The 20,993-nt window shown below is 38.2% G+C and overlaps 1 protein-coding gene across 1 annotated transcript; it reads left to right on the top strand.

Moving 5' to 3' along the window:
* The first annotated feature begins 14 nt into the window (after nucleotides 1–14).
* Nucleotides 15–20,492, top strand: FAM76A (family with sequence similarity 76 member A). The gene is made up of 9 exons (XM_015815965.1): nucleotides 15–144; nucleotides 2,926–2,990; nucleotides 4,039–4,093; nucleotides 4,989–5,141; nucleotides 6,133–6,290; nucleotides 6,780–6,866; nucleotides 14,393–14,528; nucleotides 18,618–18,719; nucleotides 19,347–20,492. The coding sequence occupies exons 1-9, from the start codon at nucleotides 64–66 to the stop codon at nucleotides 19,431–19,433; spliced, it is 924 nt and encodes a 307-aa protein (XP_015671451.1). The 5' UTR covers nucleotides 15–63; the 3' UTR covers nucleotides 19,434–20,492.
* Nucleotides 20,493–20,993: the final 501 nt, after the last annotated feature.

The following is a 20,993-nucleotide window of genomic DNA, read 5'->3' as shown; positions in this document are numbered from 1 at the left end:
GAGGAGGAAAGGAAGACTGCGTCGGGTTGGGTGAAGGCTACTCTTGTCGGGGCGGGCGGCGGAATGGCGGCGCTTTACGCTTGTACCAAGTGCCACCAGCGGTTCTCCTTCGAGGCGCTCAGTCAGGGGCAGCAGCTCTGTAAGGTCAGGGCCGGGTGTGGGATCGGGAGAAGCCGAAGGGTGAGCCGGGTGAGGGGAAGTGGCGTCGGTTTGTAAGCGGAAGCTATGAATTTGAATCTAGCTTCGATTCCCCCCTTTCCCTCCCCCGGAATCCGTCCTTACTGCCTCCGGAGTGAGGCTGAGGGCTCACGAGGGGCTGTGCTGCCCATGGCCGCCTTGAATTTTCAAACAAAACAGCGCTGTGGCCTCCTTCACAGGGTTGTTGTTGCGGTACTTAGGCAAAAATAGGTCTCCGAAGAGGTGACTTTAGGCCAGTCCCTCTCTCTCAACCCAGCTCCCCTCACAGGGTTGTTGTTCTGGGCAAACTAGGATCAGGAGTATCGGGTATGTCGCCATCTTGAGTTTACTATCCCGCCTTTTTTTACGGTGTACCTATATATATATAAAAAAACCTCAAGGCAACGAACATGCCTGACACCTCTTGTATTCTTCACAACAACAGTCCTGTGAGGTAGGCTGAGCTCAAAGGGTCTGGCCCAAAGTCTGCCAGCTAGCTTTCATTTCAGGACTAGAACTCCTGGTTTCTAGGCCGGCATCCTCGCCTGTCTCTTCAGCAAAGGCAGGAGAAAAATATAATAATTGGGATTGCTGAAGGAAGGACAAAATACTTGTGTAAGGGCATATGTATGTATGTATTTCCTGCCTGCTCAAGAAATCAGACAAATTTTGATTCACCCTCAGCCAATTGCATTAAAACATAGTCAATCAGAGGAATGCAAATGAGGTTTGCCCCATTTCATCCACACAAGAGGAATATGATTATTTCAGTTCCAGCTCCGAAATTCAGAGTAGTGATGTTTACAGCAATGTATTTAACCTTGTTGTTGATTTAATCCTGTTTTGGTTTGCACAGGATACTAAATGCTGAAAAATCAATAACACTAATCAAATTTAATACATTGTATCAGTGTATTGTGTCTGACCTGAAAATCAGGAGTCTGGTAACATCTTTTCTGATACAGTAACAGATTTTATTAAAAGGCAGAAGCTTTTGGGAGCTGCATTTGATGAAGGCTGCGACTCATGAAAGCTTTTATCTTTACATAAAATGTTTAAATCGGAAAAAGTGCTACTGATTCCTTCTGATATTTTTTTTCACCACGTAGACCCAGGAGTGTCAAACTCGCCGTGACACATGACGTGTCACAACTTTTTTTCCCCTTGCTGGACCTGGGGTGGGCGCAGTTTGACACCCCTGACATAGATTAATACAACTCTTCATTTGAACTAGTTATTATGACATGGTTCAGTGTGTTGTGTAAACACCACCAGTGAGTGGAGACTGCAGTCTAAGCCTCTATGGTTGGATAATGTGACTTGCCTCACATCAGCCTTCACCACCACTGCCCTTCCCTTGTACATGCTGCTTACATTTTGGAGAGCTGAAATCCAGCATATCTAGAGGGCACCAGGTTTAGGAAAACTGTATGGAACTGTACTGTGATTTATCTTAAGTTTAACATTTCTTGTCAACCAGTCCTAATGGTTTGCAAATTTGTAGTGTACACATCTAGCTAATTATAGTTGATTCAACAAATCCTGGTTAATGAAAGCATGATTTAATAATATATGAAATCAGCTTCATATGACTACTGTGCTGTACTGGTTCTCCAGGTTTCATATTTCCTAGGAGGGAAATGTATTGAAAAGGAAAAGATGTGTGTCATGAAACTAAGGCCAGTGCCTCAGTTCTCTAGAGCCATCTGATCATCATTGTGCCCATATAATAATCAGGAAGATAGATTTTTTAAAAAAAACCTTAATTGTGCTAAATAGCAATATAACTTACTAGTGACAAAATGGACCTCAGAATTCAAAAGTCTGTATTTACCTGGGAGTAAATTCCACTGATTTTAACTACTTATTTCTAAGGAAAATTTATTCTTTGGGCCATGGATGATGAGAAATGTACCTTGGAAAAGTAATTTGGAATTGAGTAAACAGATGCATTGTGGTTTTAACCCTATAACCATTTAACAGTTTTAGCTATTCCTCCTTCAGGCATTTATTGTTCATTAGCTACTGATTTAATTAAGTTGTGTGTCTAGCAACATAAATTCTGAATGGTGCTTGTTAAATTAGATTTGGGGTATAGTCATTGTAAGTTATTACCTCTTATATACCATTCTTTTACTAAATTGTTCCAGTTTGAAACTGGTGTACAATAAAGTCTATACAGTAATAAGACCTAGGCAATAAAATTAATATTGTGGATAAGTATCCTGCAGAGTTTGAAACCAGTTAGATAAGAGTTAAGAAAAACAATAACGTCTGTTGTTCTGGACTAAATTAAACTGGAGGAGAAAAGGCTCCAGGAGGGCAATTTAAGGATGGAGAAAAATAATGTTGATTAGAGGGAAGATTACTATTTCAGAATCTTTCTGGGCAAAACAAGAGTTAGGTTTTTAAGTGAACCATTAAATTGCATTGGATATTATTACATTATGTTGCTATAGTGATTTGCTTGTGTTTTGTACTCTTGTTTAGAGTTTGATGCAGCTTTCTGTGCTACATGATTCCTAGTGAAGTTTATATTAAATGTCAATGGTTTCTTCTAAGGTATTGATTATGATCAAGAGCAGCTGTATAAAAACCATAAATTTCACTTTTATTACTCTTAATAAAAATTGAATTCAAGCAATCCATTGCTTTTACATGTCTGGGACATTACGTATGGTTCCGCTGATGCTTTTTTCTGGAGTTTGTATGCATTTCAACTCTTTTAACACATCCTTTCTTCTTCAGGAATGTCGAATTGCACACCCGATTGTTAAATGTACCTACTGTAGAACTGAATTCCAGCAGGAGAGGTAAATGTTGCATATGATAAATTATTAAGAAGTAGCAACATAGAATGACTGATGTTGTCCACACAAAAACTTTTCACAGTGTTCTGTTCTTTTATTTCCAACATATTTTGAATACCAGTAAATAGTTCAAAATGTTTGTTAATGACTTGTTGATGTTCAGCCAGACAGGAGAACAGATATTTTGCACTAGCTGTTATGAAAAAACTGTTACGAAAAAATAAAATCAAAATCCTTTCTTCCCCATTGCAGCTGTAACATATAGAACAACTCATCACTTCCACTAGTAACTCCCTGGGATATTGTTAGTGCCAGCTCTAACTTTATGCAAATGTGCTACTAGTATTGGCAGTAACTGCAGGATTGGGATTACCATGTGTACTGCTGTATCCACAATGAAGTCAGATGGGTTTTTATGGCAGTTCTGCACATTCAATATGCCAAATTGCTATTCTGACTTGGACCCCAGTTTTTGGCCAGAAGGGAATTAAAATGGCAGTCAGCAAGGTTACAGTAATTTGTAAAGGTAGCTAGTCCTTGACTTATAACCACAGTTGGGATCAGAATTTCCATTGCTAAGCAAGATGGGTGTTAAGTAAGTCACGCTTGATATTATAACTTGCCTGTTAAGTGAATTAGGAGGTTGTTAGCAAATCCTGCTTCCAACATTAACTTTGCTTGCAGGAGGATGACTGGAAAGGTCACAAGTCTCAATCACTTGAGCCCGGGACACTGTAACCTTCGTAAATATGTGCCGTTTGCCAAGTGCCCAAATAGTGATCATGTGACCTTGGGGGATGCTGCAGTAGACATAAGCAGAGCACTGGTTGTCATTTTTTTCATTTCAATCCTGCTGTAACTCCAACAGGTCACTAAATGAATAGGTTGTAAGTCAAGGACTATCTGTAAATGGAGGCTTTGAAGCAATTCAGCAACTTGCACTCCTGTATGTCTTAAAACATCCTTTGGAGACTGAATCTGAATAGCTGCATGGCCCCAAGCCACATTATCTGATTTCATTTTTTTATACTCTTGTTTTTTCTTTTGCTAGTAAAACCAATACAATATGCAAGAAGTGTGCTCAGAATGTGAAACTTTATGGGACGGTATGTATCAACAATCTTTTCTCCCCTCAGCAATTTGGAGCGGCTACCGATGATATAAAATCATCATAAATAAAAGTAGTAATAAAACAATAGCAGAAAAAGAAAGTAATTCATAGAAATGAGTATTATAAATAGCTATTAAATTTGTATGCTGCCCAACTCCCAACAATTAAAGGATTAGCTGAGATGGGGTAATAGTCTGATAATCAACCTCAGCTACTTTAAGATGTACAGACTTCAACTCTCCGGATTCTCCTAAGCAGAATGCTGGCTGTGGAATCCTGGGAGTTGAACTCCACATATCTTAAAATTGCTGAAATTGAAAAAGACGGTGATAGTAGAACACTTACTGATTTCTGATAAACCACTATAGCTCATGTAGCATGTAGTGATAAATGCTCAGAATTATTGGCCGCTGATACATGTTTTCCATCACTGGCCTAGTGCCTGATAAACAATGAAGTTGTCACAAAGAATGTCTTCATGTAACCAGCTTAAGGCATTTGAGTGTTAGTTAAAGTTACATTCTTAAGTACATTTGTTACATTTCAATTGCCTAAAGATCTTAAAACATGCATTCTTGCTTTGTAAGTTTAAAACAATTTAGCGGAAAATAAGACTAAAAAAATTAAGCTGTGCAAGGGCTATAATACTGTTTCAGTTTGTAAGAGGATTATTTTCCATGGTTCATCAAAGAAGAGTAGCAATTATAGAAAAAGTTAAATACTTGTGGCATTATCAGTTTTCTCCCCCCCCCTCCACTTTTTCTCAATTATTTCATTGAAAAAAGCTTGAAATGCGTTGTTAGGAGCATTTGAGCAGATGGGAGATGACTGCTTATATATTCCAAAGTGATGCTAATCCCCTTGCTGTTTCATCTTCTTTATTATTTAAGCCAAAGCCATGCCAGTACTGCAACATAATTGCAGCATTTATTGGCAACAAGTGCCAGCGGTGTACGAACTCAGAGAAGAAATATGGGCCGCCCCATTCATGCGAACAGTGTAAGCAACAGTGTGCCTTCGACAGGAAGGATGATAGGAAAAAAGTGAGTATCTATGTATGTCCAGTACAGGTAGTCCTCGACTTAACATTTCATTTAATGACCGTTCAAAATTAAAAAAAAGTAACTTATGACTGTTTTTCGCACGTATGACCATTGCAGCATCCCCACGGTCACATGATTCAAATTCAAACACTTGGCAACTGACTCATATTTATGACAGTTGCAGTGTCCTGGGTCATGTGATCACCTTTTGTGACCTGACAAGCAAAGTCAATGGGGAAGCTAGATTCACTTAACAACCGTGTAATTAACTGCAGCAATTCACTTAACAACTGTGGCAAAAAAGGTCGTATAATGGGGCAAAATTCAGATGTTTCACTTAGCAAGATAAATTTTGGGCTCAGTTGTGGTCATAGGTCAAGGACTACCTGTACAGAAAGGATTCTTTATTATCTGTAGACTTGAACCGCATAGTCATTTATTGTACCTACCAGGATCCAGGCAGCAGCTGACTTTGGTGTTAGCCATTTTTTCTAGCTGCATCTTAGCCATTAGGACAGCACTGAAACCATGAATAATAAATTTTATAGGTTTTAGAGGGGGGGACCCTGTGTAAGTTAAGCATTGACTTTTCTTCCCAATCAAGTGTGAATTGAATAAATAGCATTTTCATTAGGAAGGAATTGAAGGGTTGGTATGTATTAAACAGCAGATTTTTTTTTATTTCACTGGGTTTCCGAATGGTTTGATTTTTATTGGAAGAGATGGATGAGCCTGTTTTTCATTCCTTTTGGGTTCACATACATCTTCCATCCTTATTTTGGCAACATTTTTCAGTTGCTATTAAACCACATTAAAGTTTGCATTCATGTTTTCTCTGAAATGATCTTTTGATGCACATTTCTAAGCTGTAAGCAACGTTATATACAACATGATACTATAATATGCAGCTTGGTTCCTATCTGCACATTAATCTATTAACCAAATCCATTAATAAAATCCTATTTCTCTGTTGTTTTCTTTTTCTTTTCAGGTAGATGGGAAGTTACTCTGCTGGCTTTGCACACTCTCCTATAAGCGAGTGCTGCAGAAAACCAAAGAACAGCGTAAGCATTTAAACTCCTCCTCTCGGACAAGCTTGCTGGAAAAGGAGCAATATGACCGACTTAACTGTGGAAGCCACTATAATAGGTATCTTTGCTTTGCACCCGGTTTTCTAGCTGTTCGGAGTTTATTTGATTCAATAATCTTGTTGACGTACGCTAAGCCAAGGTTTGCTGAAGTATAGCTAGTCTTCATTTAACAATGGTAATTGGTACTGCAAACTCCACTGCTAAATGACGTGGTTATAAAGTACAACATAGTATGACGGTGCCGACTTTGGACAATTGTGACAGTTTGTATAAGCGAATACTGTGTTGTTGTTAGATATGACATCACATGATCACCATTTGTGACCTCCTGCCAGCTTCCCCCTAGCACTGATGAGGTTACCTAGTTTGGGTAATGAAATGTCTGCAAGAAAACAGCCAAGTTCTGAGAACACCAAGGACCCCACAGTTCAACGCTGAGCTACAAACATTCTCCTTTATTGACAATGGCTGAAAATTCTAAAATTGTGGTTTAGAATTGGCCAGTTTCCAGGCTGTGGTTAATTTTTCCTCTGTGCTCTTTTTGCAGCCAGAAAACCTTATCTACATCTTCTATTCAGAATGAACTCCCAAAGAAAAAAACCAAGTTTGATGCCATATCAGCCAATGGGGACAGGTAAGCTACTTAAAAGGATATTGGATTTGTCTTTGCTTAAATAAGAAAGGAAAGAAAGGTACCCGTTTTGTGTTTAGAGATTAAAAGTAGAAGTTCCTCAAAATGAATTCTGGGTCATTCTGAAAAGGAAGATAAAGACATCTGTTTCTCCTTCCCCAACTCACAACCCCCCCCCCCCAATTAATGCCACAGTTTCACTCATATGTCTCCTGCAGAGCTGCTCTTTGCCTCTACATATGAAGGCTTTCATTAGCTTGCGAACAATTTAAAGATACGGTTTTTAATAGACCTATGATGCAGAAAAAATTAATGCAGTGTGTTCTCCCCATTGTTCATGATTTCAGTCTTCTTCATTTACTATTTATGTAACAACTGTGCATATTGATGTAATGTTTATTTTACTCTGAATATTGTAGTTCAAGTATTCAAATTATTCCATTTATATCAAGTCAGCACAGGTAGTTCTCATTTAATGTCCACAATTAGGAGCAGTTATTCCATTGCTAAACATCACACTTGCTAAGCAGAACATCATATGGCCATGAAGGACTTACTCACTTAGGCTAAGCGAAACACCACATGACCACAACTTATGATTTTATTTTCTCCTTCTCTATTAACTCTGCTTGTTGCAAGCCGGTTGCAGAGCACACAAATGACAATCATCTGATCAGGGGATGTTGCAGTGGTTGTAAATGAAAGGATTACTCACAAAACTACTTTTTAACACTATCATAACTTACTGAGGCAGTCAGTAAGAAGGACTATATGTAATTGTTAAATTAACCCCCCCCCCCCCCGAGTAGTCTAGTATTGTTATCTATAAATTGCAGAGCAAGGATGCAGGCTGAGGAAGCAAAGCTGCTCTCTATGGAATTCTTCTTTATCAGGCCTGAAGTCTGCCTGAGGAGGCTTTGGTGTTATAGTCACAACATATCTGAAAAATGTCTGATTGGGGAAACGTTCCCTGTGGCCACCAAAAATAGATATTTCAGTGCAAGAATTGAATGAAGGGCTTTCTAAGACACTGTACCATATTCAATTGCAAGTTTGCAGATTTGCATTTAGGCACAAATGATCAGGTTCAAATTATCCTACTTTGGACCCATTATATGAAGACCAACTCTTTAGAGCAAGGGTGTCAAACTGCCGGCCCACAGGCTAGATGCATCATGGCAAAACCGTGTCCACCCCATTGCCGGCAATGGAAAAAAAGCCATGATATGTTGTGACATGTCACGTGACGTGGCGAGTTTGACACCCCTGCTCTAGAGAAAGCTGTAATGCTAGGAAAAACGGAAAGAGGGAAAAGAAGAGCAAGGTGGATGGACTCAGTTACAGAGGCAATGAGTGCATGTTGGGGGACATGAAAAAATAAATTAGGGATAGATCATCTTGGAGAAAATCTATGTGGTTGCTAGTTGATGATATAATCAGATTGCAGCTAACCCCTAATATTCTTCAGTTTATTTAAGCAAATATAGTTTCTGGGTACCAACTGATAATCCAAATTATCTAAAACGAAAGTATTTTAAACCTCTATTAAATTATAGAGGCACCTCTTAATGTTTCGCAGCATCTGAATTTTTCAACCTTATTAATATCCCTACAACTTCTAGAATACTTTTTGGGGAGTTTTGGAAATGAGAACCGGTTTAGCCTAGTGGTTAAAGCATCAGGCTAGAAAGCAGAAGATTCTTGAGTTCTAGTTCTAAGCAGGAAAGCTGGCTGGGTGACTTTTGGCCAGTCACTCTCTCACCTCACAGGGTTGTTGTTATGGGGAAAATAAGAGGAGGGAGGAATATTATGTGTGTTCACTAGCTTGAGTTAAAATAATAAAGGCAGGATAAAAATCTAATATATTCATAAATAAATTTAATTAGAAGTTCTTGCAGTGTTCATACATAGCCACTGGGGGGCAGGCATAAACTGCGAGAAAGAAATTACAGGTAGTCCTTGACTTATGAACACAATTTTTTGTTGTTAAGTGAGACATTTGTTAAGTGAGTTTTGCCCCATTTTATGACTTTTTTGTCTCAGTTGTTAAGTGAATCATTGCAGTTGATAAGTTAGTAACACAGTTGTTAAATGAATCTGGCTTCCCCATTGACTTTGCTTGTCAGAAGGTCGCAAAAGGTGATCATATGACCTTGGGACACAGCAATGGTAAAAAAACATGAACCAGTTGTCAAGCACCTGAATTTTGATCACATGACTATGGGAACGCTGCAAAGGTCATAACAGTGAAAAACAGTCATAAGTCACTTTTTTCAGTGCCATTGTAACTTTGAACGGACACTAAGTGAACAGTTATAAGTCGAGGATACCTGTACTGGCTTGCAGTCAAGCAAAGTTGAGTCGGCAGTAATCTGACTGCAACTATTCTTGCACCCGGGTGTGCAAGATTTCTGCCCCAGTTCTGTCTCTGATATTGAGGTAAATACAGCAGGAAATTGCATCAGATTTGCATCAGATGGGCAAATTTGGAAGGTGGCTAGGCCTTCATTTAAGCAAAAGAGTCCCGCCTTGTTTTTAAATACAGGTAGTCCTTGACTTACACCATAATTGGGACCAGAATTTCTGTTGCTAAGCAGAGTGGTTGTTAAGGGAGTTATGCCCAATTTTACAACACTTTTTGCCACATTTTTTAAGTGAATCACTGCAGTTAAGTGAATCAAGCACTCATTAAGTGAATCCTACTTCCCCCATTGACATTGCTTGTTGGAAGGCAGCTGGTAGCAATCCCATGATCCCAGGATGCTGCAGCCGTCATAAAAACATGCCAGTTGCTTAGTGCCTGAGTTTTGATCATGTGACTGTGGGGATGTAGCAATTGTCATAAGTGCGAGGAACACCCAGTCATATTTTTTTTCAGTGCCATTGTAACATTGAAGAATCACTAAATGGATGGTTGTAAGTTGAGGACTACATGCACTTCTCTGATATCTATAGACAATAAGGCATTAACAAGAGAGACCAGAGTAGCAAGAAAATGGCTGTTCTACATTTCTTTGCTGCCTGCAGAGAAACCACATTGACTGTTGCAATCCCCTTCATCATAGCATTTTGAATTTCCTTGGGCTGTGTAAGTAGAGCTCTGTCTTCCTCCTTTGCTAGCTTCTCATAATGTCCCAAGGAGTAGTAATTTTTAGGGGCTTTATGTGCAAGTCTGAAATAGCCAACAAGCAAGGGCTATATACTTGTAGCTACAGTTTATGTTACCTAGCTGTAATCCTGCTATGTTTACTGTGAGTGTAAGGACATTTTCTACTTCAGATAAAGTTGACAGGCTCAGAATTGCTTTTCAGGTCACTGTTCTAAAACAAAAACAAAAACACTAGAACTATATTGCACTCGTGTATTGTTCTATTGTTTATTGCCTGGTAGAATTTTCAGCATTCCAGTAAAAATATTTTTATCCGTACATCAAAGCATTTTCTACAAATATGTAATGTTCAAATCTCATAAAACGAGGGCATGTTTATTTTTAATCTAATAATGTGGTCAATACTTGTACAGACTATGGGTAAAAAAGGAGATAAATACAGGTAATCCTTGACTTACAACCACAATTGAGCCCAAAATCTATGTTGTTAAGTGAGAAATTTGTTAAATGAGTTTTGCCCCATTTTATGACTTTTCTTGTCACATTTGTTAACTGAATCACTGTAGTTGTTAAATTAGTAACATGGTTGTTAAGTGAATCTGGCTTCCCTATTGACTTTGCTTGTCAGAAGGTGATCACATGACCTTGGGACACAACAACGGTCATAAATATGAACCAGTTGCCAAGCATCTGAATTTTGATCACATGATGATGGAGATGCTACAAAGGTTGTAAGTGTAAAAAATGGTCATAAGTCACTTTTTTCAGTGCTGTTGTAACTTCAAACAGTCACTAAATAAAGTGTTGTAGATCGGGGACTACCTATATCCTAATTTGAATCATACTTGAATCATTCTCTGGAAAATTTTCTGATTCACATTTCTCTGGAAACTCACATTTCTAATGAAGGTACTAGGTTGAGGGAGGCTGATATAGATTTAGAGTTATCCTTGTTGTCTCACAGAAATTCTGGAGTCTACAATTAAATAATGCAGAAAAATTCAAAATAGAAAGTGCCTGATCTATTTGGTGATGTGGCACAGGACTATTACTATGCATACAAGCAGAGTAATCCAACTGATGAAAAGAATCAGAAATTTTGGAAAGTTAAATATTTGTATGTAGGAAAAACAACAACTATTTTATTAGAATTTTAAACAACAAACAAAAACTAAGAAAAAGTAATATTTAAGATAAAAAAGAAAGTAAAGAAAGAAAAAAGAAGAAAGTCAAAAATGCAGAAAAAAGAGAATAATGTATACAAAGAAGTAACAAAAAGAATTATATAAAGAAATTATTTTTGACTACATTAAACAGATATAGTTCTTAATATTTTCAGTACATATCAAGTTGAATATAAACATTTTTTGTATTTATGCCTATAATTTCAACATATAACATCTTTTTAATCAGCTTATGTTTCCATTATATTTATAAAAATCATCTTAAAGTCATTATATGTCCTGTTCAAACTTTTTATTAAAGCTTAGTTTCCCCTCAGTATTCAGACCACTCTTATCAGTCATACTTTTCTCAAAATTAATTACTTTTAAATATCCAAACTTTTCATTTAAATACACCATCTCAATGTTTTAACATTTCATATATTCTAGAAATATTATACTAATTTTATATTATATATTATTGGAAGAAGAGAGGATCAAGAAATATATTACCAACTAACATATTGAGTAATTGTAGAAATTAATTGTTATTGATTGTTTTGAATATACGAACCCAGACAACACACTGTTCATGACGCATTAAAGATTGTGATTGTAAAAAATTAATAAAATATATTTTTTTAAAAAAAAAAATTTGAGTCCATTTGCTAAAATCATTGTTAACAACTTATAATCTTTATTCGTAATGACAGTGGTCTATAATTTCTTATTAGACTTAGATCTTGCCCCTCTTTACGGATTAATGCTACATTAGCCTCTTTCCACGTCTTTGGCATCTTTCCTCCCTGTAAAATAGAATGTATGTTTTGGAGGGGTGGTAAAAGTTCATCCTCAGAGGATTTGCAATAGGAATCTGATAATCCATCTGGTCCTAGTACTTTTCCTGGATTAATCTTTTTTATGACTTCAGAAACTTATTTTTATGGGAACATAACCTGTTTTTGCTTCTCTGTAAGCCTTGCTAAATCTTTGTTTTCCAAGTATTCATCTATTTTCCAAAGAAATATCATGTCCTTCACACAAATTAGAATAATAGTGAGGAAATGTTTTTTATATATAACTGCATTGTCCATTAATACAGTATCTCTTTCTTCAAGTTTCAGAATCATTTCCTTTTCTTTCTCTTTTCTTAGTTTACATGCTAGCCATTTCCCTGGTTTATTTGCCAATTCAAAATTCTTTTGCTTTGCATAGCTCATTTTTATTTCCATTTCTCTTGCTGTTAACATTGATAATTGTTGCTTTAAAAGTTTGATTTGATGTGCAATGCTTAAGTTCTCTGGCAAATTCTCTTTTCTTTTTATCACATCCAAAATAGCCTGTTTTCTCTTGGATCTTTTTAAGATTAGTGAAATAATTTGTGATGAAAGTTTTCTTGTATCCCAAATCATTCTTAAATTAATAACTTTATTTAAGTTGTTTATAAAAACTTTCTACCTGCAATCTTCTACTATTTTTGTAATAGCTTCTTTTTAATTTCCATCTGAAAGAAGTAGATATCCTTTTATCAACCAAACTCACAGGATTGTGATCAGAAAAAGTCTTTGGTAACATCTCAGCTTTAGAAAACATAGCCAGGTTAACTTGTTTTATATATTCAGACATTTGTTTTATAGAATTTTCCATCTTATCGAGCCTTTCATCCATTTTTTTTCAGGGACTATTAATCTGAATTCAAGTGACTGGGCCAATTTAGTTCTTAATTGATCAATCAATCAAGCATTTTCTGAAGTAAATTTAAATTGTTTTATCATCTTTCTTGACCAGCTGTTCCAAGGAAACTCTTCTACTCTAATCTTGCAGCCCATATGTTAAGCACAAAGAATTAGGACCATAGGTTAAATTGCAGTTCAGAAGATGTATTACTCAATCCTATACATAAGAATAATCTAATCAACTGAAGTTCAATACTAAATTGGGTGCCAGATAAGAGTTAACAGAATTCAAGAGAGGTCGGGCTAGACCATTTGTGAGAAGGTAATGATTCTAGGCTAATGACTTGTTTAATTCCACCCCCAGCTGTGCCTGCTCTTCTATATTCTTACTTAAAAATGAAAATGCTAAACAGAAGAGAAGATCAACACAAACTTCATTGACTCTTGTTTAAAGCTGTAATTGTAGACACACGTCATATTTGCATCTCCAAGGTTACCATCTAGTACTCAGTCTACTCAAATTATCTTCATAGTTTGTTTTGTAAATTCGACCAGTTATCGGGAGTCTTTTAGTGAAAAGCAAGAAGCATTCCCACAGAAGGTCTGAGTCAATTGTTTAATCCAGATAGGATTTTGGCAATGCAGTTTCGTAGAAAAATTAATCTTTTGCAAATAACTTTCCCCTTCATCCAATTTAAAGTTACTTATATCATCCCTTGTTAAGCTGTCTGCCAAAAATCAAATACTTACCAAGATAATACTTATGTGTTGTGAAAGGGAATCTCTCTCACACTGTACAATAAATATATCAAAATTTGATTAAGAAATGCAGGTTGACTGGTTGTTTTGTCCATATTGGTTGTACCATAGCTGTGAACGTAGATGGAATCCCATACCTCGCAATGAGCAAGCAAACTGCAAAAACTTTCAGTTTTACAGTTAACTTATAGGAGCATTTGTCCAGGGATCAAATGGGTTATTTCACATTCCCTTCTTTGTCTGGAGAGAATTTGGTGCCTCCAGTTTCTGATCTCTGCTGTAATACTGTCCTTGCTCTCTGAAGATGATTAAACCACTTTTAATCCTTATCAGAAACTGTACTGCATCTTTTAGTATGCCTGTTTATGAAGTCTTGTGAAAATCATCAAGTTTCAGGATTATGTTGTTAGACTGTTAGGGCTGCAGCAGCTCACTGTGTGTTACTGAAGTATAACCTCATGTTACAGAAATGCAAAACACAGTTTTGCTTTGCAGAAGCAATGGCTAAGAAGAGAAGAGAATTCTCTACATTCAAAGCAGATGTTGAAATAAAAGGTTGTACCAGATACCATACATGGGCATGACCAGCAAAACTCATTTGTGGTGGTGTTGTTGTTTTAATAAGGCAACCTGAGGCAATTGAATAAGAAGTATGGAAGTTATGCCCTATGAAACGCATTAAAACCCAGTGATGGATGGCAACCAGAGTTGCTTTCCAAGCTTATAGATTTATGTGTCCAACCCTTTCTTATCCATGGATCCTCTGCAATGGCTATTGGGATGTAGTAGTGAGCACAGTGAAGTCACTCCGATGATCTACAGTTTTTCTCCAGACCTTGCCTTGGATTCCCCTGGCACCGATCATTTTGTCATCATAGCCCAGCTGAAGGAAGAAGTTGCCACTTTGAAGAAAATGCTGCACCAGAAGGATCAGATGATCCTAGAGAAAGAAAAAAAGGTAACACCTTGAAACTCCTTGAAGGGACCCTTTGTTTCACAGCAGACTCTCCTGTATTGCTCAATGCATTGTTCACCCAGTGTTGCTTGAAGAGGAGGGGTCAGGATCTAACACCTTAATGAGACTCTAAGCCAGTGTTTCTCAACTTTAGCAACTATAACCCAGCTATGCTGCTGACTGGGGAATTCTGAGAGCTGAAGTCCAGACATCTTAAAGTTGCAAAGGCCGAGAAACACTGCTGTAAGCCCAGAACTGCTATGGGGGTGAACCCATGCTGTCTTTTCAGGGTTTGCATTTGAAAGTGATCTATGAAGTATTGGCTCTGTTGAGCATAACTTCATACTCATTGATCTGAGAAAAGCAAAGAAAAATAATCCATTCATTTCTTTTTCTCAGTATTTTTTAAAACATACAGCCTCCTTCCCAACCAGCAATTAAAACGTCAACTTATCCGTCTGTCTGTCTGTCTGTCTGTCTGTCTGTCTGTCTGTCTGTCTGTCTGTCTATCTATCTATCTATCTATCTATCTATCTATCTATCTATCTATCTATCATTAAAATGATAAACATTAAAAATCTAGCACCAAAGTTAAATTTTCACATGCATTCCATCACTAATCAGTCTCACACTGTTCCACACTTGGATGACTAGGACTGTGGGGGGGCTGCCGAAATTCAGGAGAAAGGTGTTCTTTAGGACAGGGACTATCAGAGAAAAATCACACTTCCTAAACCCCGTAAGACGGCAACATTTAAGGGAAGGGAATAGAAGCATGCCCATCCTATTTGACCTGATAAGACAGATGAATGTCCTTAGAGAGAGGCAATCCTGCAGATAACCTGGCTCTCTGCCATGTAGGGTTTAAAAGTAATAGCCAACACCTTGAATTCCACCCAGAAAAAAATTTGGAACCAGTGCAGCTTGCACAACAGAGGTGTTGGAGGTCTATAGTGGCCATGAACTCCTGCACTACCTCAGATCCCAGGCCCAGAGAAGGCAGATTTAAGTCCCAGAACTATAAGCCTGGGGAACTCCACTGCTTGCCCAGTCACAGTCCCAGGAACACAGGCAGGGATGCTGCTTCAGTGCAGGGAGGAAGGTAAGTGAGCAGCAATCCCCACTGATCCCTATGACCCAACCTCACAAAGAAGGTCTCACATCCCGCAATCTCTCGGGGCCAGTGGCCACTAGTGACTCATGAACGACAACAGCCACACCCTCACCCGGCCCTAGAATCATGGTTGGTGCCAGGCTTGAAACCCAGGAGGGCACGTTTCTGGGAGGGGAACTCTCCTTTGATGTCTTTATTTCCTTTTTTCTATCATTTTTATTACTATTGTATCTTTTAAACTATTCTACATTGTTGCCAAGAAAACAATACGGGGCTTGTCCATAAATCTACCAGGAGTCTAGCTTCATTTGAAGTTGATTTTATTTTTTCCCTGTTTCCTCTTAAATCATCACTTTGAATTAGCTGATTGGAATGATCGATGAGATCACGGCATGGAAAAAAGAATAGGATTGAGCAGGCAAGATAAGTAATCTTGTTTGAGGTTTAAAGCTGGAATTTATTGGTAGATAAGTAAAGCACTGGTTTGTATTTTTTCTCTTCTATGGGGTAAAAATATGGACAGGGACCAAAATGACAATCAGGGAAATAGAAACCTTTGAAATTTCGGGTTGCAAAAGATGACCAAAACTATCTCATTTTGAACATGGACAAAATGAGATGGTCCTCCATAGTATGGAAAAGATGAAGAAATTGTTAATAACATTCAAAAATAAATAAGAATATTTAGGACATATAATACACCACAAAAATTCCTGATCTGTCTTTCTGTCTGTCTGTCTATCTCGCACTGCAATCACAAACCCCAAACGTAATGCATAGCTTCAGGCCCTAAAAGCTTCTCAGAAAAGTTGTATCTTCAGCTTTTTCTGGAAGATAATATTGGAGATAGACGAATCTCCAGTGGGTGATGATTCCAGAGGTCCTGCCCCATCACGGAAAAACAACACTTCTGGGCTATTCCTGCATCCACCCCCCAAAAATCCTTCCCAAAATGGGGACAACCAGCTGCTTGTCCCAGCATGAAGTATCAGGCTGACTTGAGCTAGGATTATATGGTCCTACAGATTACCAGGCACCAATCCATAAAGGGGTTTAGAGTTATGGGAGATGCAGCACTCAAAAATGACACATATTCTGGCTGAAAGATATATCTGCATGGTTTGGCAAAAAAAAAAAAAAAGCAAGCAATGTCCTTCTTTTGGACAGTAACCCAAAGTAACAAATACTGCTGATAGTCACCAATATCCAATAGAAGATAATATATGATTTTTCTGAGGTTTTCTTCTCCCTCTCCCTCTCCTTTTTTTTTTTTAAAAATAGTGCCATTATTTCACTGGACATTTAGTAGGATGTGACTCCAGTGCTGGTATATTTTATTTATTTGAAAAATTATTTATTATAACAAAATACACATGCAACATCAATGTAGCCATTTCTTTATCTCTTGTTACTTGTTAACTTTTTTGTGTGTGTGCTCAAATACTGTGAACTCCATGTATATGCACTTATTTCACAGATACACCACCCAAGGATGGAGGCAGTATTCAGCTCTCTGAAAATGATAACAAAGTGACTTATTTTTTCTCTATCGCTCCAAAATATAGATTAGGGAAATGGAAGTAAGGTACCTTTGGGAGGCAAACCAATCCAAATTCCACCTTTTTTACTCTTCTGTCATCACGTATTAGGTTTATAATTATTTCTTTTGGAGATTGTGTGGAGCAGGTGGCCAGCTTTAGATTTCTGGGTGTTATCATAAAGGAGAACCTATTTCTTGAGACTTTTCAGGAAACAACAACTGAATGAAAAACTGCTGGTGACCTTCTAACGTTGCTCCATAGAGAGCATTCCAACCTATTGCATTTGTGTGTGGTTTGCTTGCTGCACAGTAGCAGATAGGAAAGCACTCCAGAGGGTCATTACCATTGCCCAGAGGATTATTGGCTGCCCTCCCCCCCCCGGACGAACTGTACAGTTCCCGTTGTCTTAGGAAAGCTCAAAATATTCTTAAAGACTCATCTCATCCCGGACATTCTTTTTTTGAACTATTACCATCTGGCAGACGGTACAGGATAATAAAAACAACGACAAATAGGCTGAAAAATAGTTTTTATCCCAGAGCTGTAACCATATGAAATACCACTGTATAGTGCAGTGATGGCAAATCTTTTAGAGACCAAGTGCCCAAACTGCAACCCAAAACCCACTTATGCATCGTCGGGTGCCGGGTGGGTGTGGCCCATTCGGTGGGTGTGGCCCATTCGGTGGGCATGGCTGCAGTGGTAACGGCAGACTGGGTGGGACTAAAAAGTTCAATCAATCAATTCCAACTTTGCAAGATCTTTTTTTTCCCGCGAAAATTTGAAATTGACTGATTGATTGAACCTTTTTTTTTTTTTTGCACACGACGACGGAGGCCTAAAGCGAAAAGGTTTTATAAAACCCAGCTGAAGGCCTAGGACTGGGGTGACGGCGCACGTGCCCACAGAGAGGGCTCTGAATGCCGCCTCTGGCACCCGTGCCATAGGTTCGCCATCACTGGTATAGTGCAACATTGAAGTGCAATATGTGAATAGAATGTGAAGGATGTGTGTATATAACGTATGTTCTTATTTGTGGCTTTTACTTATGTGTGGTGTGCACTGTGGACAGCACTTAATTTCGTTGTGAGTTACACAATGATAATAAAGATTATTCTGTTCTGTTCTATTCTATTCTATTCTATTCTAAAAGTTTAACTCCATTGTTCTCAATAGGGTGGTAGTAGTAAAAGAGACAAGGAAATGGCTTGTGTTCTGCCAGCGTGAAAGATGGCAGAAGGGAACCCGTGTAGCTAGGTACCTGTTTCAGTTTTCCAGCCAAATATATTAGGTGGTTAATAAAACCACCTCCTGTCATTCTTCAGCCTGGAACTGACTTAGTCTATTCTCCTGGGGAGGGGGGAATGTAGCATTATATTAGATCACTTCAGTGCAAATGCACCTCAGCAGCCCTATTTTGTTTGTTTTGGTTTGCAGATAACAGAACTGAAGGCTGACTTGCAGTACCAGGAATCCCAAATGCGGGTGAAAATGAACCAGATGGAAAAAACTCACAAAGAAGTTACAGAACAGTTGCAGGTAACCTGTTTCATTTGGCCTTTTTACGAGTGTTCACAAAATTCATTAGACTTGATTGCTACATCATGCTGTGCCAAAATGTGTTGTCTTTCCCCCCCCCCCTCAGTTTTGGCTTGCGTGAACCCAGCCATTGTGGTTTATAATATGCCATGTTATGAAAGTGTTTCCAATCTCTGCAGCTCAAGGATGTGGACTTCAACTCCCAGAATTCCCCAGCCAGCATGGACTTGTCCCTGCAGTCACCAGGAATCAGGATCCAATTTGGTCAATCACCAGGACCAGAGGTTTAATCTTCTGAGCTTTGGACTTTTGCTGGAGTCCATCCTCAGGAAACCTTTCTCTCACCAGAATGAGAAGTTCCCTGAGGATGGGATCTAGCGCGAGTTCAAAAACTCAGAAGACTAAATCTCTGGATCCAGATTGGATCCTGCAACATTATCCTGGGACATATATATTTGCTTTCATTCATCAGGAACCAGATTTGATTCAAGAGACCATAGCAATGTTAAAGAAACCATGGATTAGCAGTGTGCAAATCCAGCCATTTTGGCTTACTCCAGGGTAAGTTAGCCACAGTTTAGCATACTGAAATGTACATTTTATTCACACCTCTCTCTCTCCCTGCAGGCCAAGAACCGAGAGCTCCTGAAACAAGCTGCAGCTTTATCCAAGGGCAAAAAATCTGAGAAATCAGGAGCAATAACTTCCCCTTAAATTCAGGAGATCTCTTGCCCCAAGATGTCTCCCATGGTTCAAGAACCACACCTGGATTGCTACTCGTATGGACATGACAGAATCCTTTGAGATTGGCTATTCCATAGAGTGTGTCAGTGCTGCTTTATAAAATCTCCTCCTCCTGTCACAGGACAGTGATGAGAATGATTGGGAGGCTTGGCCCTCCTGTCTTCCAAACTCATGAACAAGCCCTTTTTAATTTAGCCATTTCTCTCCGACCATTTTTATCATCACTGCCTTGGAATTGATGAAGCAAGAGGGCCTGCTTGCTGATCGGATCTTCTACGGGATTCTACTTTTCTATTTCACAGGAGACCTAAAGTGGCCAGAGCCTGTTTTAAAAAAATTTCTAAAGCATTTTAAAATGAAAATTCTGCTTATTTTCCCTCAGTTATTGAGGACAGCTTGAGACCTTTTCTCTCAGGTTTGTAAATTGAGAATCGAGTTTCAACCAGCAATTCTCGGGCTTCTAAAAATTCAAGAGTTTTTTGGCAGAATAGTTGAATATATACTCATATGGATACCAGAGGTTATGAATTAATGTTTTGCTCATGTTTTTATGCTTCTTTAGGTAGCACTGTTTTTTTAGGCTGGTTAAACAGCTTTTTGTCATTGATATGTTGAGAGTGATATCAGGAATAGAAGTAGGCTAAAACTACTTTTCAGGTACATGGGGTGAATTCAATTAGTAACGCGTATACAACTATGCAGCTTTTCTTAATAAAAACAAAACAACCATTCTGACTTCCTTGGCAATAAGGATAAAGGGAATTGGGGGAAATGCTGAAACTAGAAGACAAAGGTTTTCTGGAATCTTGATCTAAAAGAAAAAGACACCCTCAAGTCAGGTTTTATGTGGCTTGCAAGAAAAGGAGATGGCTTTAAGTGCTGGGAGAGCACTCTAATGCCTGTGAACATAGAAATGAAAAGAATTCAGTGACTTTTTCAGCTCTGGTCCCTCGCTGAACCTCCTGAGAAATGGTAAGTTTCCAAAAGCAATGAGAAACTAGTTTGTTTTCAGTTTGCTCCAGGCTGATAAATTGGGGGGGGGGGGGAGAAGGGGTGTGTGTGAAGAAAATCATTGCAAAGAAATGCCTCACTCAGCAATTTGAGATGAGAAAATCACTTTTTTATATATAAGAGAAGAAACCTGCTGCTGTTGAGTTTCTGATGATTATCTTTAAGAAAAAAGGAAGACAACCTTGAATGTGGAAGCATGCAGAAATTGATACTGCACTGCAGGTTATTTATTTTTTTAATCTTTTGCTCTTTTTGGTAAGAACCCATTGCCTAAGAAAGAGCATACTAAATAGAACCTAATTTTTATACCTAATATATTTTTAGGAAGAATTGATTCATAGATATTTAAGTAGATTGTTTTCTAGCAATCTCTCCCCCCTACCTCCCAATTAAGAGGATAGTGATATTTCTGGAACAATTTAGGTGTTGTTTTTTTTCCCCTTCGTTGTGACAGTTCAATCATGCATTAAAGTGGGTGCTTTACTGTGATGTTCTTTCTGGGATGTATTAAGTTGATTT

This window comes from Protobothrops mucrosquamatus, unplaced genomic scaffold (assembly GCF_001527695.2).
Source record: "Protobothrops mucrosquamatus isolate PMUCROS unplaced genomic scaffold, P.Mucros_1.0 scaffold390, whole genome shotgun sequence".
In the NCBI taxonomy this organism is placed as follows: Eukaryota; Metazoa; Chordata; class Lepidosauria; order Squamata; family Viperidae; genus Protobothrops; species Protobothrops mucrosquamatus.
The sequence above is the reverse complement of the archived record's forward strand: the minus strand, read 5'-3'. Positions and strand labels throughout refer to the sequence as shown.